General features: G+C 45.6%; 1 protein-coding gene across 1 annotated transcript in view; it reads right to left on the bottom strand.

Moving 5' to 3' along the window:
- The window catches only part of PIP4K2A (phosphatidylinositol-5-phosphate 4-kinase type 2 alpha), a 178,546-nt gene extending 176,757 nt beyond the window's left edge, over window positions 1-1,789 (bottom strand). The window contains exon 1 of the mRNA XM_062210578.1: window positions 1,564-1,789. Coding sequence (XP_062066562.1) covers window positions 1,564-1,707 — 144 coding nt within the window. The 5' untranslated portion in view covers window positions 1,708-1,789. The remainder of the gene's footprint in view (window positions 1-1,563) is intronic.
- Window positions 1,790-21,663: the final 19,874 nt, after the last annotated feature.

Below are 21,663 nucleotides of genomic sequence, written 5' to 3' on the forward strand. Positions count from 1 at the left end.
ATAAATATGAGTAAGCACAAGGAGACATACATCCTATTCTGTAAATTACAGGTTTCTATCCCAGAAACAACATACTTTTTTTTTAAAAGTGTTTAACAAAATTAGACATAGCTCTAAATTACAGATTTATCACATAGGAAGCCATTCGTTTCATTTTCCCCATAAAACTTGGGGGAGTTTTTGGTGCAGCCATGCACGTATGCTGTTGCAACATCTTACAACTCTGATTTTTTTTTTAAGTGTATTTCAGTTAAAATGAACTTAAGCGGATCACGCATTAAGCTGATAGAAACAATTATTTCTCAACTTTGTTAAAAACAGCCACTCCACGCAATCAGCCCTGTTACTGTTTCACCTTTTCCCCCACCACAATTGGGGGAGAGAAATCCAACAATGATGCTTCTGAGACATCTTAAACAACTTCGTGAAACTGAGAGTGCTCTCTCAAACACCAACGTGGTTTTCTCCCTTCTCCATCACGGTGAAAAGGACACACTGACACCCGTGGACATCAAAAGCACGAAAAGCAAGTTTGCTTCTTTCCCCGGATACCCACTGACTGCAGTGGGCAAGGTCACGGTCAAAATTCGCTGTCTTATTTCTACTTCCGCGGCTCTGCCAACAGCTCCTATCACATTTCCTGATCCCCATCTGAGCTGATTAAAACTGCAGGAGTTCCTCGCGGTAAGATCAGCAGGAGGCTGTTTCGGACCCTCGCACCGCAGACCGCATAGCCCGCGGCGGCGCATCTTCCACAGCCCGTGGCCGTGCGCGAAGCTTCCCCAGGCGTCCTCCTGCAGCCTTTTAAACACAGCCCCGGCGCAGAGGCTGTCAACTCAAGACCCCCCCCATCCGCGCCCGCCGGGACCCCCTCCAGCGGCCCCCGCCCGGACCGCCCTCCGCAGGCGGCGGTGAGCGGAGCGCACTCCCCGCTAGTGGCTCCTCTGCCCGCGATGCGGGAGACGAGCGGCCCAAGATGCTGAACACCAGTGCCACACTTGCATTGGCTTCTTCTTTGCCAAAAGGCCTCCTCGTGTCTAATAATACTTCCTTTAAAGAGAGAGAGGGGGAAAAAAAAAAAGACCTAAGCTCTTAAGCTGCTGCCCCAAATCGTGCTATCCCGACCGCCCGCAGGAGGCTCCGGACGCCCCCAACCTGGAACAGGTACACCTGCCTGGCGGCGGGGGGTACCGGAGCGGTGGCCTGGACTCGGCCCCCAGCAGCCCCTGCCAGGCTGACAGGCAAGGCGGAGCCGTGCCCCGCACAAACTTCCCACTTCCCAAGCTGCGGCGACCTCCCTGCGGGCGGGCGAGCGGACCGCGGGCAGCACCAGCACCGGCCGCAGGGCTCAAACGCAGACCGGACCCCCTCGTGCCGCTCCGGGTCCGAAGGTCCAAAGGGGGCGCAAGTGGCCGGGAGGGGAGAGCGCGCGCCCCGGGGCCGGGGGCGCCGAGGTGGAGGGTGAGACCCAGCAGGTTCCGGCTGCCCGCCCCGCAGCAGCCGCGGCCAGAGGAGGAGGGGAGCGAGGAGGAAGAGGACCGCGCGCCGCAGCCGAGCCCTTACCGAGTGGTTTACCCCCCACATCAGGACGCTGAGCAGCGGGTCGCTGGCCCGGAACAGCTTCACTTTCTGCGCTACGAAGTGCTTCTTCTTGGTCTTGGTCTTGCTCGCCAGCACGGAAGACCCCAGGTTTCCGGGGGTCGCCATGGCCGCCGCCTCCGTCCCCTCCACCGCCGCGCTCCCGAGGCCGGGGACCCGCCCTCTACACACCCGCCCGGGGAGGCAGCCGCATCCCCTCGGCGGCGGCCCCGGCGCGCCGTGCCCGCTTCCGCCTGCCGCCGGCGCGCTCGGCCCCACTCGGCTCGCTCCGCCTGCTCGGCCCAGCTGCGGCGGGAGGCTGTGCCCGGCTCGCGCCCCGGCCCGGCTCCCGCGCCCGCCGCGGCTCCGCGCTCAGCCCGCGGCTGGACCAGGCGCGCCGCGAGCGGCTTCCGCGTTGGGCGCCGGCGTCATGACGCAGGGGGCGGGCGGGCAGCAGCTGCGGCGCCGCCAGGCGGGGCGCGGGACGCGGGGCGCGGCCGCCGGACCGTTAGGCTGCGCGCTCCGGCTCGGGCTCCGGCCGCGGCTCCTGCTTCCCGCGGCCCGGCCGCCCCGGTGCGCAGGAGAGCTCGGGGAGACAGCTCCAGGCCACGCGGAAGAGGCCGCGGGGTGAGCGTTGGCTGCTGGGAGCGTGAGCACTCCGCCGGGTATCCCCTCTGCTCTCCAGAGAGCGGAGAGGAAGGGAGGCGCGGGGAGCGGGGAGGTGGCGGGGAGCCCCCAGAGGCATGAGCCAGGGGAAGCGAGGAGACTCAGGGAGCCGCTGCTTAGCGGTTCCGGGAGTCCCGGAGAGCTGGTGCACCCTGGACGCTGCATGCGGAGCCAGGCTCCCCAAGCGCCAAGTCGAAGCATCTTGGCACGTGGACGTCCACCTTGAAAAGTGCCCCTGAACCGAACTTAATCCGTATGCGCCTTCACCGTTTTTGGCCCTTTGGGTTTGCTTTTTCCCAGACTCCTTGAGTCATTCGAGAGGGAGAATCGCATCTAATCCTCTGGGCTGTCATTCCCTGCCAGCACGGTCCCTAAATTGCACCTCCTACTTGAAGTCCGTCAGCGCAGCGTGTTCCTCACCGTCCCTTCATTACCTACCCACCCCCCCACCCCCACCCCCCACCCCCCACCCCCGCACAGTACCCTCACCTTCTTCCGAGGAAACCTGGTCGCCATCTCCATACGTACCTACATTTAGCTGTTATGCTAGGAGTGCCTGGCCCACCTCTGAGGCTACAAAGTACGTCTAAAAGCCTTCTGTTTTGTAACTTCCCCAGTCATCTCATCGCATGCCAGGTACTCGCTCTAACTCAGAGGGTGACAGTGTCGCCAATTATCAATTTTACCCTGCCCCAATACAGGGCTGTGCTCTGTGCCCTTGGTGTACCCTGCTTGGTTCTGTTTGGGAGACAAAGGATGAGGGATTCCTTAAGGAGCTTGTGGGGGGCGGGTAGGCAGATCCTGTGATCACACTCAGAGGGATGGCCCAGGGTTCTCTAGTTCTTTCCCACTTTCTTCCTACTACTATCAAAAATGATATCTGCTCCCCCGGCATCAACCATCACCACTCTTAGTGGTTAAAACGAAAAAAAAAAAAAAAAAAAAAGGTGTTGTGGCATGAGGGATTAAGGGATGAGGGATTAAGCGGCAGCCCAAGGTGCCTACATCCCATATGGGCATCATTTGTGTCCCTGCTGCTCCACTTCCAATCCAGCTGCCTGCTAATAGCCTGGAGAAAGCAGCAGAAGACGGCTCAAGTGCTTGGGCCCCTGCACCCATATGGGAGACGGGGAGGTGAAGCTCCTGGCTCCTGGCTTCAGCCTAGCCCAGCATTGGCCATTGTGGACACCAGGGGAGTGAACCAGCAAATGGAAGATCTCTCTATCTTCCTCTCTCTTTGGAACTCTGACTTTCAAAATAAATAAATCCTTAAAAAAGAAAACCAAACTCAATTTTGTAGTGAGAAGACATGGGATTGAGCTGTATGTAGCTCACTTGCATAGTTGATCAAATCCCTTTCTCTGAGCCTCGTTTTCTCTGATTGGTGTAATCAGACAAAAATGTCACTTAGGGCTTCTTCTGGACCTGTAATGTAATCCTGCCCTACCATACTTTATAGGGTGTTTGTTAGAATCAAAGCTACACTAGGTAACATCCATGGAAGCCCTCCGTACCCGACACAACAAAGATAAAACGCAGACGGCTTGCAAGCTGTCCCTCACCTCAGACAAGTGCCTGACCGAACCTACCTACATTTGTTCACAGGCACCTTTTAAAAGCCTAAAACCAAGTTCAACCTCTTCCCCCAGCCCACAAGTTGCTTTTTGCAATACAAGAAGTAGCATTCATATCACTGTTACCCCAGCTAGAAGTTCATTTAACAAATTTTCATTGACTCAGGCTTGAAAGCTTAGCATTATCATTGATTATTCCTTCTCATCACCACTCCTTGCTAAGCCCTGTACCAGATTTTGCCCTTGAAAACAATTATGCTAAAACCTTGTTTCTTCCCTGGTGCTTTCGTGGTCTTTCCTTGTTGAAATTAATCCTTCCAGCTCAGTGCTTCATGGCACTTTATTGGCTTCATAGTATGTACGTTATACTTAATAGTGTATTAATAATGCAAGATAATGGGTTTGCTGTAAATGCTTAAAAAGCTAAACTCGGTGATGATTAAGTGCAGAATGAGCCTCGAGGAAGGCATTGTCAGGTGAGATTTCACGCCGAGAGCAGCACGCTATGGATGAGTTCAGAGACCAGTGTCATCCTTGTGACAGAAAGACAGGGGCATAGGCATGGAGATGAAGATCTGCATGAAATGTTCGGATATCAGAGAAGGAGACTTAGAACTTTTAAAAGAAGGTCAGTGGTAGGTACTCAGTGCTGTGGTTAACGCACTGCTTGAGATGCCGGTGTCCCATATGGTAGTCCTTGGGTTTTAGTCCCAACTCTGCTTCTGATCCAGCTTCCTACTGGTGCACATCCTGGGAGGCAGCAGGTTGATGGCTCAGATTCTTGAGTCTCTGCTGTCAAGTGGGGCCCTGAATTGAGTTCCAGGCTCCTGGCTTTGGCTTGGCCCAGCTCCAGCTGTTGTGGGCATTTGGAGAGTGAACCAACAAATGGAAAATCTCTTTTCTCTGTCTCTTTGTCACTTTCTTTCTGTCTTTCAAAGTTTTTAAATTTTTTTTTTTGAAGAATTTACTTATTTGGAAGGCAGAACTAAAGAGGGAGATATCTTCCATCCACTGGTTTACTCCCAAAGGGCTGCAAAAGCCAGGGCTAGTCCAACCGGAAGCCAGGAGCCAGGAACTTCATCCAGGTCTCCTATGTGTGTGGCAGGATCCCAAGGACTTGGGCCACCTTCCATGCTTTCCCAAGCACATTAGCAGGGAGCTGGATCAGAAGTGGAGCAGGCCAGTACTTCAACTGACATCCATATGGGATGCCGGCACTGCTTTAAACCCACTATATCACAACACCCGCTCTCAAAGAAATGAAAACTTTTAAAAATACTTATTTATTTATTTGAAAGTCAGAGTGACACAGAGAGAGGAGACGCAGAGAGAGAGAGGTCTTCCATCCACTGGTTCACTGCCCAATTGGCCGCAAACTGCCGGAGCTGTGCTGATCCGAAGCCAGGAGACAGGAGCTTCTTCCAGGTCTCCCACATGGGCAGGGGCCCAAGGACTTAGGCCATCTTCTACTGCTTTCCCAGGCCGTAGCAGAGAGCTGGATCAGAAGTGGAGCAGCCGGGTCTCGAACTGGCACTCATATGGGATGCCGGCATTTCAGGCCAGGGATTTAACCCACTGAGCCACAGTGTCGGTCCCAGAAATGAAATTTTTAAAAGGTAATCTCTTAATGAAAAGTTTGATGATTTAACTAGCTTTGAATGACATTTCATGCCATGTTCACAAATACATTTTGAAATGATTGCCAGTGACTGTTCACGGTAGCGTTGGTGTTCCATGGAGGCTGTGTGAGATGCAGGAGTTCTGAAATCAAAACTGACCTTGGCAGGCACTCAGTGCTGTGGCCAAATTGTGCACAATAGGTGGTCCTCTGGGCTCCAGAAAAAGGTAGCCCATTTCCTGATGTCATGGGGAAGTGGAAGCTCCTCCAAGGCTGCTGGAGCCGCTCAGAGCCCCACCACACTTCCTTCCACCTAGCAGCATGGCAAAGTGTTAATGATTTCAAAACAGGGAGGTGTGAACCTCCTAGGGGAAGGCACTCTGTTGACTCTCATTACTTGGCTGGCCTGGGAGGAGAGCTGGCCAGGTAAAGGCAGGGGGCATCTCTAACAAGAAATTTACAGTTCTGCCTGCAATGTTGCTGACCCTACTTGACCATACCCTCAGCTGCAGTGGTCACTTTGGAAGTTGGGCTGAGTGAAGGGCTTTTCAGCTTGAGCCAATAAGATCTGTGGCTCTGACCTGGGCATCCTTCGACCCCAGGGCAGGTCCATTTCCAGTGATCCAACTCTTGGCAGAGCTGCCAGGGCTCTTCACAAGCTGACTTCTGCTGAAGCCCATGCTTACCACATTGAAAGCCACTGCAGTGGACTGGCCTGTTGGGTCTCCTTGAGGGCAGATCACTGTACAGATCAGCCATTAATAGGCCTGCCACCCATTGCTTCTGATGCCCAGCTTTCTTTTCTCCTGGTTTGTGTTAAAGCAGACCAGAGGATGCAAGTCAAGGGAGTGCCCGTGTCCCATCTCTAATCTTCGGTGGCCTGAACTACAAGTCTATAGTCACAGGCATGTTCTGTAGTAGTTTTTCTAAGGTAGACAATGCCCATGAGGAAAATTATATTCTCACTTTAAAACTTTCTTTCCCCTTTGGTCTGAAAGGGAGGTTTTTTCTACTTACTGTAAAATTCGCTGATGGTGAAGTGAATCTAGCTATGAGATTATTATTTAAGTTCTTATTTTGGCTATGCTATTACAGAAAAATGTTAGCCATCTCTTTTATAAGGTCTAAAGATTAAATTGTGCATCCTACAGATTCCTTCATAATAGAATTAGTTTCCTACCTTGAAGAGAATAGAGAAATGAAAGAACAAGTTGGGCTTAGAATAGAGAAATGAGGGAGCAAGTCCTAGATCACTTGCTGACAATAGCAATATCACATGAATACTTAGCAAACCGTTCAACCATTAGATAACAACTTAAGAAAACATTTACCAGAAGGTCCAATGCCTTCTATAAATTTTAAGAATCATGTATTTGAAAACACCTCTTAAATATCTAACATGGTGTAGTTTGTTTAGCCAGTAAACTTAAGCACAAACATATAAAATGTTTTTAGTGTCTTTCTACTGGTTCACACCTCCCTTAGGATATACCCCATGTGAAGAGATAGATAGGTCTGGGCCTGAATTTACAAGGCCTAAAGCCCACCAGATTATTATCAAGTCTCTTCTATCAGGTTCTATTTGCCTCTCAATCAGAAAAATTACTTGTAGCTTAGACAGCACCTTCTTAGCTCCTCTAATAATGACTCTGTCCTTTGTTCTAGGCCCTGTCTAGTGCACTTGGGCCTCATTCCTTTGTAATCATAACCTCTACTCTACCACCAATGGCTCTACTCCCAACCTGTGTGTACTGATGGTCCTCTCCCCCACTTAATGCTGTATAATTGTTCAAAACCTGGTAAATGCCACTCTTAGGATCATTGGTTACTATCCTCACTCTGTCTTTTATGACCTTGTCTAAATATGATCAGAGTCGGCAAACTTGGAAGGCTTCCATAGCCTTGGCAACTCCATGACGACAGCCTAGAATGGTTACTGGCGCCATAAACTAGAGTGTCAATTTGTTGGGTCAACAACAGGAGCCACTGTGCACTTGCTCCTCATGTGGGATCTCTGTCCTTAATGTGCTGTACATTGTGATTTAATGCTATAACTAGTACTCAAACAGTATGTTTCACTTTGTGTTTCTATGTGGGTGCAAACTGTTGAAATCTTTATACTAAATTGATCTTCTGTATATAAAGAGAATTGAAAATGAATCTTGATGCAAATGGAAGGGGGGAGGGAGCGGGAGAGGGGAGGGTTGCGGGTGGAGGAAGTTATGGGAGGGGAAGCCATTGTAATCCATAAGCTGTACACTGGAAATTTATATTCATTAAATAAAAGTTAAAAAAAATGATTTCAAAACAGGGCATTTTCATCTCTCACAACACATTTCCGTATGAAGTTCCCACAGCCAGGAAGCATTTGAGCAAGGTTCCATTCGGAAGTGCTTAACTGTGACATTGGGCTGGGATAGACACACTGCTGGAAATTGAGGGCTTAGCAACCTAACACATTGATCACTGTGTTCCTCTGGAGTCTACGTGACAATGAATCAGTGCCTGTGTTCTGCCCATCCTTGGGGGAGCCACCAGTTCAGACTGCTTATGCTGTCAAGGGTTCAAGAATTCACCAAGGGTCTTGAAGCGAGGCTTGGCAAGGGAAAGAAGAAGTAGGGAATTTGGCTTCAGGAAGGGCACATGGCTGTTTCAGTCAGGAGACCCCAGCTCCTTCCGTAAGTGCCTCTCCAACAGCCACACCCCTTTGCATTTGTCTGTTCATGTGTTCATCTGGTGCCAGTGTCATTACAGCTCCAAGAAACACCCTGGCAGCCAAGACCACTAAGAAGTCGGGAAATGTCGAGATCACTGAAAGGCTACCGATACCCACTGATTTATGCATCTTGTTGCCATTTTGCTTTGTTTTGTTATACTACAATCAACTTTGTTTACCATCTTAAAACAATATGATGAAAATGTTATATTGACTAAAGTATACAGAAATAGAAGTTGAAATAGCACAGATGCTCTGATATCTTACTCGATTTCTTGAAAGGAGTGTGTTTGGCGTAGCAGTTAACACCCAAGTCCTATTTTGGAATACCTGGCTCCGGCACCTGACTCTAGCTTCCCCACAGTGCAGACCTTGGGAGGCAGTGGTGAGATGGCCCAAGTAACTGGGTTCCTGCCACCCACATAGGAACCTGGATTGAGTTCCCAGCTCCCAACTCCAACTGATCCTTGAGGGTATTTGGGGAGTGAACCAGCAGGTGGGAGATCTCTGTGCCACTTCTCTGTCCCTCTGCATGTCAAATCAATAAAATTGTAAAAAAGAAAAATACTCTTCAATTGGATTAATTCCAAATAGGCTTCTTCCTTGAGGAGTAGAAATCAGCAGCATCTTTGACTTGGACTATTAAGAAAGTGTATGTTATGTTCTTTTCATTGTTTTCTGAAAAAGATCAGAGCAAGATGTGGGACAATTCCAGTCTTTGGTGATGTCATCCAGAGCCCTGCCATTCAAAGTTATTATTTTGGAAGATCATTATTTTTTTTAAAGATTTTATTTTTCTGAAAGGCAGAGTTAAAGAGAAGGAGAGGCAGAGGCAGAGGCAGACAAATCTTCCATCCACTGGTTCACTCCCCAAATGGCTGCAACATCTAGGGCTGGGCCAGACTGAAGCCAGGAGCCAGAAGCTTCATCCAGATCTCCCACGACTGTGGGGGGGCCCCAAGCACTCCACTGCTCTCCCAGGTGCATTAGCAGGAAGCTGGATGGGAAATGGAGCATCCAAGACTCTAATCAGCATCCATATGGGATGCCAGCACTGTGGATGGCGGCTTAACCTGCTATGCCATAGTGGCAGCCCCTTGAACGCCATTATTAAAGCACATGTACTGTGCTGTCACACCTACCCAAGGACAATAAATGGGCTCCAAATGTTTCCAAAATTCACCTATAGCATGAGAGTTTACTTCCTGAGGGGAAGTTATTGACATGATGCAACACAGCCTGCTATCTGAGAGTTCCCAGGGGCTAGCTATGCCTCCTAAGCTCTTCTTGATCTGGCTATAGTTTGGCACCAACTGGTTAGAATTTTCCACTCTGATTTAAATATTGATGGTAGTTCTTCTGGCTCCTTCCTAGACAGTGACAACAATTCCAGGAATCTACCAGTTAGTTGCACTTAACTTGTTTGACCTGACTTGATGAGATGGGACTGGGAGAAGATGGGGTATGAAAGGTTGGCACATGGGCCAACCATTTCCCAAGCTGCCTCATCCCTTCCTGCCAGTCACTGAGTAAGAATTTTTATTAGCCCTGTGTGAGGCTAGGACTAAGTCTCCAGTGACATTATACTCTTATTATGTATACTTTCATAATAAAAATAAATTTCCCACATTACAAGATCAGGTTAAATGAATTATAGTAGATTCACATGGCAGACTATAGTGGCATCCAGTAAAGTAGTATTTTCCCAAAATGTGGTGACATAAAATATTTATGACATGAACATGGCTGAGAAAATAGGAGACAAATTGTATATATGGCATGGTTTAATATTACAAAGTGTGTGTGTGTGTGTGTGTGCATGTAAAGCACTAAAAGAAAAATACATCCTACTGTTGACTGCTGTATCAGGGGCAGTTTGGATGATGGATGGTTTTCAAAATATATTTCTTCATTTTCTAGATTTATCATATACATGTGTGTTACTTTTTTAATAACTTTTTAAAATGCAACCATCTGCACTAGCTAAATAAGTAACATGTAATGGCATTTAACATACTAACCCAATTCTTATAAAGAACAGCCTTTTCAGTTATTTCCTGCCATTTGCTATATTTATTACATAATTTCAGATCTGTTCGCCTAAGCTTGTAGCAGAACAGATCATTTTCCTCTATGTAGGCAGTGGGGGAAGCTCCCTGAGTTCACAGGGTCCCTAGGAAAAAGGAAGTCTACGCATATGAGAAAAAACCGAAGCAGTGTTGCTTCATCTGTCGGGGTGATGTCTTCCCAATGTATGAGGACTATGGACTTCTCAGGGGTCTAGAAAAAATGTGAAAAAAAAATTTTTGCTACAACAGAGAACTAGAAAATGATTTCAATTATGAACATTTGAGTAAACCTTTGCAAAACATAATGCTATCAAGATTATTTACATTTTTATTTTATTATTTTTATTAAAGGCAGAGTTACAGTGTGAGAGACAGGAAGAGAAATTGGAAGTGGAGTGGCCTGGACTTGAACTGGTGCCCATGTGGGATGCCGGCATCACAGGCAGACTTAACCTGCAAGTCATGCCAGCCCTCTGCTACCAAGTTTATTAAATTTAAATTTACTATTAAAAAGTCATTACATTTGCAAGTAATTTTTGAGTTTTTTATTTTATAAATTTGACTAATGATTGAGAAAAATAATAATCAAAAATTAAATGTTAAACACAACATACCAAAAAATTATGTGAAGGGCCAGCATTGTAGCATAGTTAGTGAACATGGCAACTGTGTCTCTGGAATCCTGGCTGCTCCACTTCTGATCCAGCTCCCTGCTAATGGTTTAAGAAAAGCATCAAAAGATGGCCCAAGTGTTTGGGCTCCTGCACCCACATGGGAGACCCACATGAAGCTCCTGGCTCCTGAATTCACATCAGACCAGCTCTGGCTGTTGCAGCCATTTGAGGAGTGAACCAGCAGATGAAAGATCTCTTTCTCCCCCCCCCCCCCCCATATATATAACTCTGGCTTTCAAAATAAATAAATAAATCTTTAAAAAATGAAAAAGTAAAAAAGAAAAGTTTATAGCATGGGTGGCGCTGTGGCCACCGCCTGTAGTGCTGGCATCCATATGGGCAATGGTTCAAGTCCTGGCTGCTCCACTTCTGATCCGGCTCTCTGCTGTGGCCTGGGAAAAGAGTAGAAAACGGCCCAATGGAAAGACAAGACTCTGTGACCAAAAAACATCCTACACAGAGGATCTCTGTGAGACCTCAGAGGAAAGAAAGGGTCATCAAAGAAGGAGACACTCTTCTCTAAAGGAAGAAGAGAACATCCACTTTGCTTATGGCCATGTCCGAATACCAGCAGAGTCTGTGGTCACAAAAGGCTTCCATAGCCTTGGAAGCCCATGACAAGAGCCTCGGATGATCACTGACGTCATAAAAAAGAGTGTTAATTGTTAAAGGAACAACAGTATTCACTGTGCACTTGCTCCCCAGGTAGGACCTCTGTCCCTATTGAATTGTAATATGAGAATTGACAGCAAATTCTCTTCCCAAACTGTACTCTATACATTGTGTGTGGGCGTGGGGGCAAATTGTTGAAGTCTACGATTAGCATAGAGTTGGTCCTCTGTATATGAAATCATACTAAAAATGATTCATAGCAAAGAAGGAGATGGGAGAGGGAATGGGAGGTGGGATAGGAGTGTGGGGGGAGGGTGCTGGGGAAAGAACCACTATATTCCCAAAGTTGTATCTATGTAAAAATGTATTCATTAAATAAAAATTTTAAAATGAAAAAAATAAAGAAAATGGCCCAAGCATTTGGGCCCCTGCACCCACGTGAAAGACCCGGAAGAAGCTCCTGGCTTGGGATTGGCACAGCTCCCATTTGGAGAGTGAACCAGTGGATGGAAGACCACTTTCTCTCTCTCTGCCTCTGCCTCTCTGTAACTCTGCCTTTCAAATAAAATTTTTTTAAAAGCCACTATCTTTATTAAAAACATGTTTATAGTAATAGATGTTCACTTTTAAAAAAACAAATTATCTCAAATAAACAATGTAAGATGCAACTCAAGAACCTAGAAATGCATGAACAAGCCAAAATGAAAGCTAGTAAAAGGAACAAAATAGCAAACATTAGAATATAAATAAGACTACATACAATAGAAAAGATCAATGAAGTGAAGTTGTTTCCTTTTTTGAAAAATCGATAATCTATTTTAAAAGATTTATCTTGTTTATTTTATAGGCAGAGTTAGAGATTTTCCATTCTCTTGTTCAGTCCCCAGATGGCCACAATAGCCAGGGCTGGACCAGGCTGAAGCCAGGAGCCAGAAACCACATGCAGATCTCCCATGTGGGTGGCAGGGTCCCACACATTTGGACTATATGCTGCTGTTTTCCCAGGGACATTAGCGAGGAGCTGGATAGGAAGTGGAGAAGTCGGGGCTGAAACATGTTCATGTGGGATGTCTGCGTGGCAGTCTGCAGTGTAACCCACTGCACCACAATGCTTGCCAATAGCCATTAGATAAATTTACCAAAAGAAAGTGAAGGCAAATAAAATAAGATATGAAAAAGGAGATATTACAATTGATAACACAGAAATGCAAAAGATCTTTAGGGACTAATGTGAAATACTGTATACCAAAAAATTGGAGAAGCTAAAAGAAATAAGTTTCTGGAGACATATAATTTACCAAAATTAAACCATGAAGACATAGAAAACCTGAACAGGTCAATAGCAAGCAATGAAATTGAATCAGTAATAAAAAGTCTCCCAGGGGCCAGTACTGTGGTGTAGTGCCTGCAGTGCCAGCATCCCATATGGGTGCTGGTTTGAGTCCCAGCTGTTCCACTTCCAATCCAGCCCTCTGCTATGGCCTGGGAAAGCAGTGGAAGATGGTCCAAGTCCTTGGGCCCCTGTACTTGCTTGGGAGACCTGGAACAAGCTCCCAGTTCCTGGCTTCGGATAAGTGCAGCTCTGGCCGTTGCAGCCATCTGGGGAGTGAACCAGCAGATGGAAGACCTCACTCTCTGCCTCTCGGTAACTCTGACTTTCAAATAAATAAATAAATCTTTAAAAAAAATAAAATAAAAATAAAAAGTCTTCCAGCAATGAAAAGCTCAGGACCAAATGGCTTCACTGCTGAATTCTTCTAGACTTTAAGGATGAACTAAATAATTCTTCTCAAACTATTCAAAGTATTGAAAAAGGGGAACCCTTCCAAATTCATTCTACTAAGTCAAAATTACCTTTGTTCTAAAACCAAACAAGAACACACAAAAAACAATACTGTAGACCAATATCTTTGATGAACCAAGGTAAAATAAAATGTAAGCAAATTCATCTGCACATGAAAGAGAGTGTTCACCATGATCAAGTGGGATTTACTGTTGGGATGAAGGGGTGCTTGAACATATGTCAATCACTAAGCACTGCACATCACATCAACAGAATAAAGAACAAAAATTACATGATTATCACAATAGACACAGAAAATGCATTTGGTACAAATCAACTTTCATCCATGCTCAAAATCCTGAACAAATTAGGTCTAGAAGGACTATACATCAATGTAATGAAGGATATACATATGACAAACCCACAGTCAACATCACATCGAAAGGAAAAGTTGAAAGCATTTCCTCTAAGATCTGAAACCAGACAAGGCTGTTCATTCTCACTGTAGTTATTCAAGATAGTACTGGAAATTTTAGCCAAAGTAGTTAGACAACAGAAACAAATAAAAGGCATAAACAAACAGGAAATGATCAAATCAAATCACACCTGTTTGCAGATGACATGTTTCTATATATAGGAAAACCTTTCCACCAAAAGACTATAAGAACTGATAAACAAATTGAGTAAAGTTGTAGGATTACAGGATTGATACACAAAAATGGCATTTTTAAAAAAGATTTTATTATTTATTTGAGAGGTAGAGTTACAGAAAGAGGTTCCACTGGTTCACTCCCCAGATGGCCACTTTGATTGGAGCTGGGCCTATCCAAAGTCAGGAGCCAAGAGCTTGTTCACATCTCCCATGTGGGTGCAGGGGCCTAAGCACTTGGGCCAACTTCTACTGCTTTCCCAGGCCATAGCAGAGAGCTGGATAGGAAGAGGAGCAGCCAGGACACTAACTAGCATCCATATGGATGTCGGGGCCACAGGCAGAGACTTAGCCTACTATACCACTGCCCAGCCCGCCCCCAAAATAGCATTTTAATATATGAATAATAAACTCTCAGGAAAAATTAAAAGAACAATGCCATTCACAATAGCTACAAAAAAATAAAGCAAAGCAAAAAACTACTCTAGAGTAGATTTAACAAGGATGTAAAAGACCTACAGTAAAAATGTAAAAATACCAGTGAAAGAGATTGAGGGGCCAGCATTGTGGCATAGCAGGTAAAACTGCCACCTGCAGTACTGGCATCCCATAGAGACACTGGTTCGAGTCCTGGCTACTCCACTTCTGATCCAGCTCCCTGTTAATGTGCCTGGGAAAGCAGTGGAAGATGGCCCAAGTACCTGGGCCCCTATACCTATGAAACTCCTGGCTCCTGGCTTTGGTCTGGCCAGCCCTGGCCATTGCAGCCATTTGGGGAGTGAACCAGTAGATGGAAGACTGATTCTGTGTGTGTCTGTGTGTGTGTGTGCCTCCCTCTCTGTCTGTAACTCTGCATTTCAAATAAATAAATCTTTTTTTTTTTTTTAAAAGAAACTGAAGAAGACTCAAAAAATGGGAAGACTTCTCATGTTGGTAGGTTGGAAGAATTAATGTTAAAATGTTCATACTACACAAAGCAATTTGCAGATTCAGCACAATCCCCATAAAAATACTACAGACAGTCTTCACAGGACTAGAAAAAAAAATCCTAAAGTTCATATGGAAGCACAAAAGATTTTCAATAGTCAAAACAGTTTTGAGCAAAGAGAACAAAACTGGAAGCATCACAATATCTGTGTTCAAGACGCACTACATAGCCATTGTAATCAAAACAGCATGATATTAGCACAAAAACAGACACATAGACCAGTGAAACGGAATGAAAATCCTAGAAATGAATCCACACATCTGCAACAGACTGATTCTCCACAACAGTGCCAAAAGCGTACCCTGGAAAAATGGAAGTCTGTTCATTAAGTTGTGCTAGGAAAACGGCTTACTCACAGAAGATTGAAAGTTGGCCTTGCCCCTACCCCTACATCTCCACCTATACAAAAATCAACTCCAAACCCTAAATGAAAGACCTGAAACTATGAAACTACTGCAAGAAAACATAGGAGAAACACTTTTAGAGTTGGTATAGGCAATGATATTTTGGACATGACCCCAAAAGCACAGGTAACAAAAGCAAAACTAGACAAGATTATACCAAACCAGATGCTTCGGCACTGCAAATGGTGAAGAGAGAACCAAAGAATGGGGGAAAATATTTGCAAACTCTACATCTGAGAAAGGATTAATATCCAGAATATATAATGAACTAAAAAAACTCAGCGAACAACAAATAACTGTTAAGAAATAGGCCAAAGATCTGAAAAAATATTTCACAAAAGAAGAAATGCAAGTAGCCAACAAATTTGTGAAGAAATTCTCAATTTCATTGTATAGCATGATAATGCAAACCCAAACCACAACAGCGTATCATCTCATGGCCGTTGGAAAGGCTGACAGCAAAGACAAAAAATGACATGTTGGTGAGGAGGTAGAGAAAAGGGAGCCCTCATACTCTGTTGGTGAGAATGCAAATTAGTATAGTCATTACAGACAACAGCATAGAGATTCCTCAGAAAACTAAAAATAGATCTAAAACCCACATGTGAAAGATATTCTGTATTCCCATGTTTATTTTAGCACTACTCACAGTAACCAAGATATGGAATCAACCTAGATGCCCATCAATGGATAAATAGATAAAGAATGTGGCAGATAGTCACAATGGATTATTATTCAACCATGAAAATGAATGAAATCCTGACATTTGCAGCAAAAGTAGTTGGAACTACAGATCATTTTGTTAAGTAAAATAAGCAAGACACAGAAAGACAAATACTAAATGTTCTCTGTCATACGTGAAAGCTACAAATAGTATCTGAAGTTAGAATGGTGATTACTAGAGGCTGGAGGTGGTCAGGGAAGGACAATAAAGGGCGTTTGAATAATGGGTACCAAAACACAGTTAAATAGAAGAAATAGGTTCTAGTGTTCCCCCAGCACAGTGGAGCATCTGTAGTTCACAACACTGCATTGTTTTAAAAAACTGCAGAAGAGGAGCTGGTAGGCTCCAGACACAAAGAGACGGTTAGGAAATGAAAAAGCTTGTTGTCTGATTTGATCTTTTTGCACTGTATACAGGAGTTGATACTCTGCACTGTACCCCCATAAAAATATACAAGTATTACATACTAAAAAAGATTTTAAATTAAGAAAATAAACTGTTAGTCATGGCTACAAATCCAAAGAACCAAATTATAAAAATTTTTCTAATGCATTTTGTATTAAGTGTGGGATATGAATACATTTTAATATGCATGATACAGTGGAGTGCAGCTTCTAACACTAATAATTTCCAGCACTAAAGGCAATTTTTGTTTACTTATTTTTATTGAAAGGCAGAAAGAGAGAGAGAGAGACAACTTTCATTCACTGATTCACTCCCCCAAATGCCCACAACAGTCAGGTGTCCTGGTGCAGGTGGAAGCCAGGAACCTGGAGTTCAGTCTGGATCTCCCATGTGGATGGCAGGGACCCAAGTACTTGAACCATCACCTGTGGCCTCCAGGGGTGTGCATTCACAGTCAGCTAAAATTGAAGGTGGAGCTGAGACTCGAACCCAGCTACTCTAACATATGTCTGAACCACTGAATCAAATGTCCTCCACTAAAGGTAATTTTTTAAATGCCCTGGGAGGAATGGAGGTTTATCCTGGCCAAGGGAAAAGTCCGCAATGTCCACAAGCAGGAACAAGGGACACCAGCTCTGTGGAGGTTGCCAGCAGGTGTTTGGCAAGAGAGGAAGCCACACAAGTGTCCGTGAACTTGCTGCTTCCATTTCTCCTGACTGAGGCAGGAGTTAAGTTTGACTATTGTTAGGAGGCTGACATTTTCCTCAGTTAATGGTTTTTTCATTTGTATTTAAGAAAAAATGCATTCATGCAGTTAATATTTGTTGATTGCACACAGCCAAACAGATTGGAAGGTACTGTATATTTTTTTCTCTCCCCTCTTGTAGTTGACAGTCTGAGAGTATACAGACTCTAAGCAAATTAACAAACAATCATATAATTATAGATGTTGACAAGGGTCAGGAAGCTGCTACAGTAATAGAAAATAGTCAAAGTGTTGAGGGAAAACTTCTCCAAGGAAGAAATATGCACGCCTGAAAGAAGAAGTCAGCCACGTAAAGAATGGGGTGAAGAGTGACTGGGACAGAGTGGCCCTGGCCAGCCCGAGTGACAGCTTCTGCTCTAGGACTCAAAGGAGACTTTGCTGACAAGGGATTTAAATTTTATTCTAAGTACAATGGGAGCCCTTTTGAAGCAGAGGGTTCATTTTATAAAAAGATCTCAGTAGCTTCTATGTGGAGAAGAGATTGAAGAGACACAAATATTAAAATAGTGAGATACGGAAACTATTGTAAGAAAAGAGGTAAGAGATGATGGTGTTTAGTCTTGGCATTAAAGATAAGGGGAGAAATGGACAAATTCGTCTACAAGTAGTGTTTGCATGCAGTCAGAGAAGAAGAAGGTGCAAACTGGTCTCACTCCTTAACAGGGCTCACAGTTGAAGATCCAAGTCACCAGTAACTTCTTCATTTACACTTTCAACATTCCTGAAATCCGGGGACACACTAATGTGAGCACCTACTGCTCCTAAAGCAAAAAATTGCCCACCGTCTGCTTGAATGGAAGTATGAGTTCTGAATTGTAGCAAACAAGGGATGAGATACATTCCTTGTCCTTCATGTAACTGTAACAATGCAACACTAAGGAGAAATAATTGATGTGCGTATTTGAAACACAGAAATGTAATGAGATCAGCATGAGGAAAATGATCACAGCCGGCTTCCTCCTGCTGCGTACAACCGGCAGAAGTAGGGCAGTCCCCATGGCCTCTGCTGCCCTTACAGATGGAAGGAAGGACTTCAGACAATGACCTTGAGAGGCAGCAAAGGACAAAGGCCTTGCCATCCAGGTAGTGTGAGGGTCTGTGTGGGTTAACCCCTGCAGTTGCCATCCAGCCACCCAGGGAGAAGAACAGAAGAACTGAAATGGGTAAGAGGAACAAGGAGCCCCCAAGAGATTCCCTTGCTACCCAGGCTGTTTCCACTTCCTGCTCACTGCTCTCAGTTCCTGAAATTTGCAGTTGCAGCTTCTGTAGAAGCAGAGGCAGAAGCAGCTCCCAGAACACTCAGGAGGTGCAGTGTGTTTGCATCTCTAGACCCATCTGTGTCCCTCAGGGCCATCCTCCCAATCGTGGGGAGCCTACCTGACTCTACCTCAGAGAGTTACACAGGCACCTGCACAAAGACCTCAACATCCTAGGCCCGAGTCACCTCACAGTTGTGTGTTTGGCTGCCTACTGCGAAGTGCTGATGACTTTCAATTAATAATCTGCCATCCATCGGTCACCCCTAGACATGCGCCAGTCATTTTGTTGAGTCCCTTTAAATCCTAAAGGGATGGAGCTGGGCCTCACCAAGTTCTCAGAAAGAGCCATCTTTTAACTCCCTTATGTATTTATGGAGCCAGCTAAACTCTGAGAGCAGTGGATGAAATTATTGTTACATAAAATTCTAGGTCTGAATTTCAAAAATGTGAAACTGTTGATCATTTGTATTAGTCATGTCTTTGGATATTACTTGGTTCTTTCTTAGGGAGTTGATTGATGTCATCAAGCTAATTTTCAATGAAGAATCCTATTTTCCTGTATTAAGTTGGATTTTTTTTTTCTGCTTTAGCTTTCAAAATTCAAATTTTACATAGATCATTACACTGATATTTTAAAACTTGTTAAAACAGAACTCAGGGCCTAATCTGAAATCACAGATAGGTTTATTGTTTTTCCTCATTCACTGTTCACATATAGTTGAGGTCTCAGAAACATGAGTGAGATACATTCCAGGCTCTTGAGGAACTCTTAGTTTTGTGGAGAAGAAAAACCAAACCAGATGCTTCCAATGCTGTATAAGACTCGCCAAGCAACACCATAGGATGGTTTTCCTGAGGAAGACCCACTCACTCAGCCAGCGGAGGTGAGGGAAGGAAGGAAGGAAGGAAGGAAAATGGTGGCCATTGGAGCTGAAGAAGGCAATCGTGAAATGATGGTGCTTGAGTTAAAAACTTTATACAACATAAGCACAGCGTCTTTTTTTTTTTTTTCTTTTTTTCTTTACAGGCAGAGTGGACAGTGAGAGAGAGAGAGACAGAGAGAAAAGTCTTCCTTTACCATTGGTTCACTCTCCAATGGCTGCTACGGCCGGCGTACTGCGCTGATCCGAACCCGGGAGCCAGGTGCCTCTCCTGGTCTCCCATGCGGGTGCAGGGCCCAAGCACTTGGGCCATCCTCCATTGCACTCCTGGGCCACAGCAGAGAGCTGGCCTGGAAGAGGGGCAACCGGGACAGAATCTGGCGCCCCGACCGGGACTAGAACCTGGGGTGCCGGCACCGCAGGTGGAGGATTAGCCTATTGAGCCACGGCGCCAGCCCAGCACAGTGTCTTTTGATTTCCTTGCTGTGTGGACACAAGAGCAGTTCAATACACTCCTGTAGAAAGTGCAGGCAGCAGCAGGTGTTTGGTCTGGTAGGTAAGACACTGCTTAGGGCACCCACATCCCATACCGTGGTGCCTGCTCCCTCCTAACGTACACCCTGGGAGGCAGCAGTGATGGCTCAGGTGGTTGCCCCCTCTCATGCGTGTGGGAGATCTGGATTGGGTTCTGGCTTTTGGCATAGATCAGGCCCAACCCTTACTGTTGCAGGCACTTGGCGATTGAGCCTTCAGATGGGAGCTCTCTGTTGGTTTCTGTCCTTCGGCTTCTCAAATAAATAAAAACTAAACAAATAAAAATGCTTAAAAAGCGCAAACAGAACAGAAGGGCATGGACTGAAAAGGGAAGTCCCTTTTCCACCTCCGTTTCCTTCTCCCTTCTACTCCTCCACCCCTACTTTGTCCCGCCCACTCACCCTCTACTACCCTCCTCTTTATATGATCTCAGTGGGTTCTTATTTATTTGAAAGGCAGAATTACAGAGAAGGAGGGAGAGAAAGAGATCTTCCATCTGTTATTTCATTCCCCAGATGGCTGTGATGGTCAGAGGTGGGCCAGGCTGAAGCCAGGAGCCAGAAACCCTATCTGGGTCTCCCACATGGGTGGCAGAGATCCAAGTATTTGAGCCATCTTCCACTGCCTTCCCAGGAGCATTGGAAGGGAGCCGGATTGGAAACAGAGCACTCTGGAACTTGAACTGATGCTCCAGTATGGGATGTTGTCATTGCAAGTGGCAACTTAAGCTGCTGGGCCACAACACTGGCCCCCTTCAAGGTTGTTTTTATGCATTTACATCCACATTTGTGTATGTACTAATATACATTTGCTTTTTATATAACCAGGAATGTACTGTATATATTGGTCCATGGCCTGCTTACTTTCTACTTATCACTCTGCCTTGGCAGTCTTTCCGTAATGGAGTAAGGGGGACTAATCTCATTATCACAAATCTTGTGTATATCAAGTTGCAATTTCCTCCATCTGCCATTGACTTCCCTTAGCTCTTAGCTCAGTGGTTAGCTGAATAGTGGAGCACTTGATCGAGTCCCTTTGCAGTAATCTCAGTCTAATTTTGAGCTTTTCACAGTCTCCATTAGGGAAATGCTCAGCGAAGGTCAATTCTACTCCCCCCTCCCCAGGTAGGGGTGAGAGGCTTGTGAGTTGTGAGTTTAGGATGGAGACCACCCACGGAATGTTGGCCTCCTGGTCTCTAGGAATGTCCCAAGATGACCTCCAGCACAACAGGATCTCTTTTACTCTGGCCTCCAAGCTCTGCAGACTCCTCAGCCCAGTTCATGTTCCCATCAGGGCTACTGTCCCCCCTTCTGAGAGGAGCACAGGGGCTTTGGGTTGCCTGCTGGTGCTTCCTCTGGAACCTCGATCGTCCCCGCCATTGCGTGCTCTGGTCTCGCCCTGGCTCTTCTCTATGATGCTCTCAGATGCCTAAAGTCCTAAATAGGAGTGCCCGGGTTTGATTCTCAGCTTGGGCTCCTGGCTCCAGCTCCCTGCTGGTACAGGTGCTGGGAGGCAGTGGAGATGGTCCAAGTAATTGGGTTCCTGCCACACACATGGGAAACCTGGATGGAGTTCTTGGCTCCTGGTTTTAGCTTCTGTCTGTTATAGTTATTTGGGGATGGGAAAACTCTCTCACTCTGTGTGTGTGTGTGTGTGTCTTAGCTTTTCAAATTAAAAAACTGTTAAATAACGAGTATGCTTTATGTCACAATGGAGCAGTTAAAAGGGATGTCCTTCCATAAATAGTAATGTACTGGGTATTT

Source organism: Lepus europaeus, chromosome 14 (assembly GCF_033115175.1).
Source record: "Lepus europaeus isolate LE1 chromosome 14, mLepTim1.pri, whole genome shotgun sequence".
Taxonomy (NCBI): Eukaryota; Metazoa; Chordata; class Mammalia; order Lagomorpha; family Leporidae; genus Lepus; species Lepus europaeus.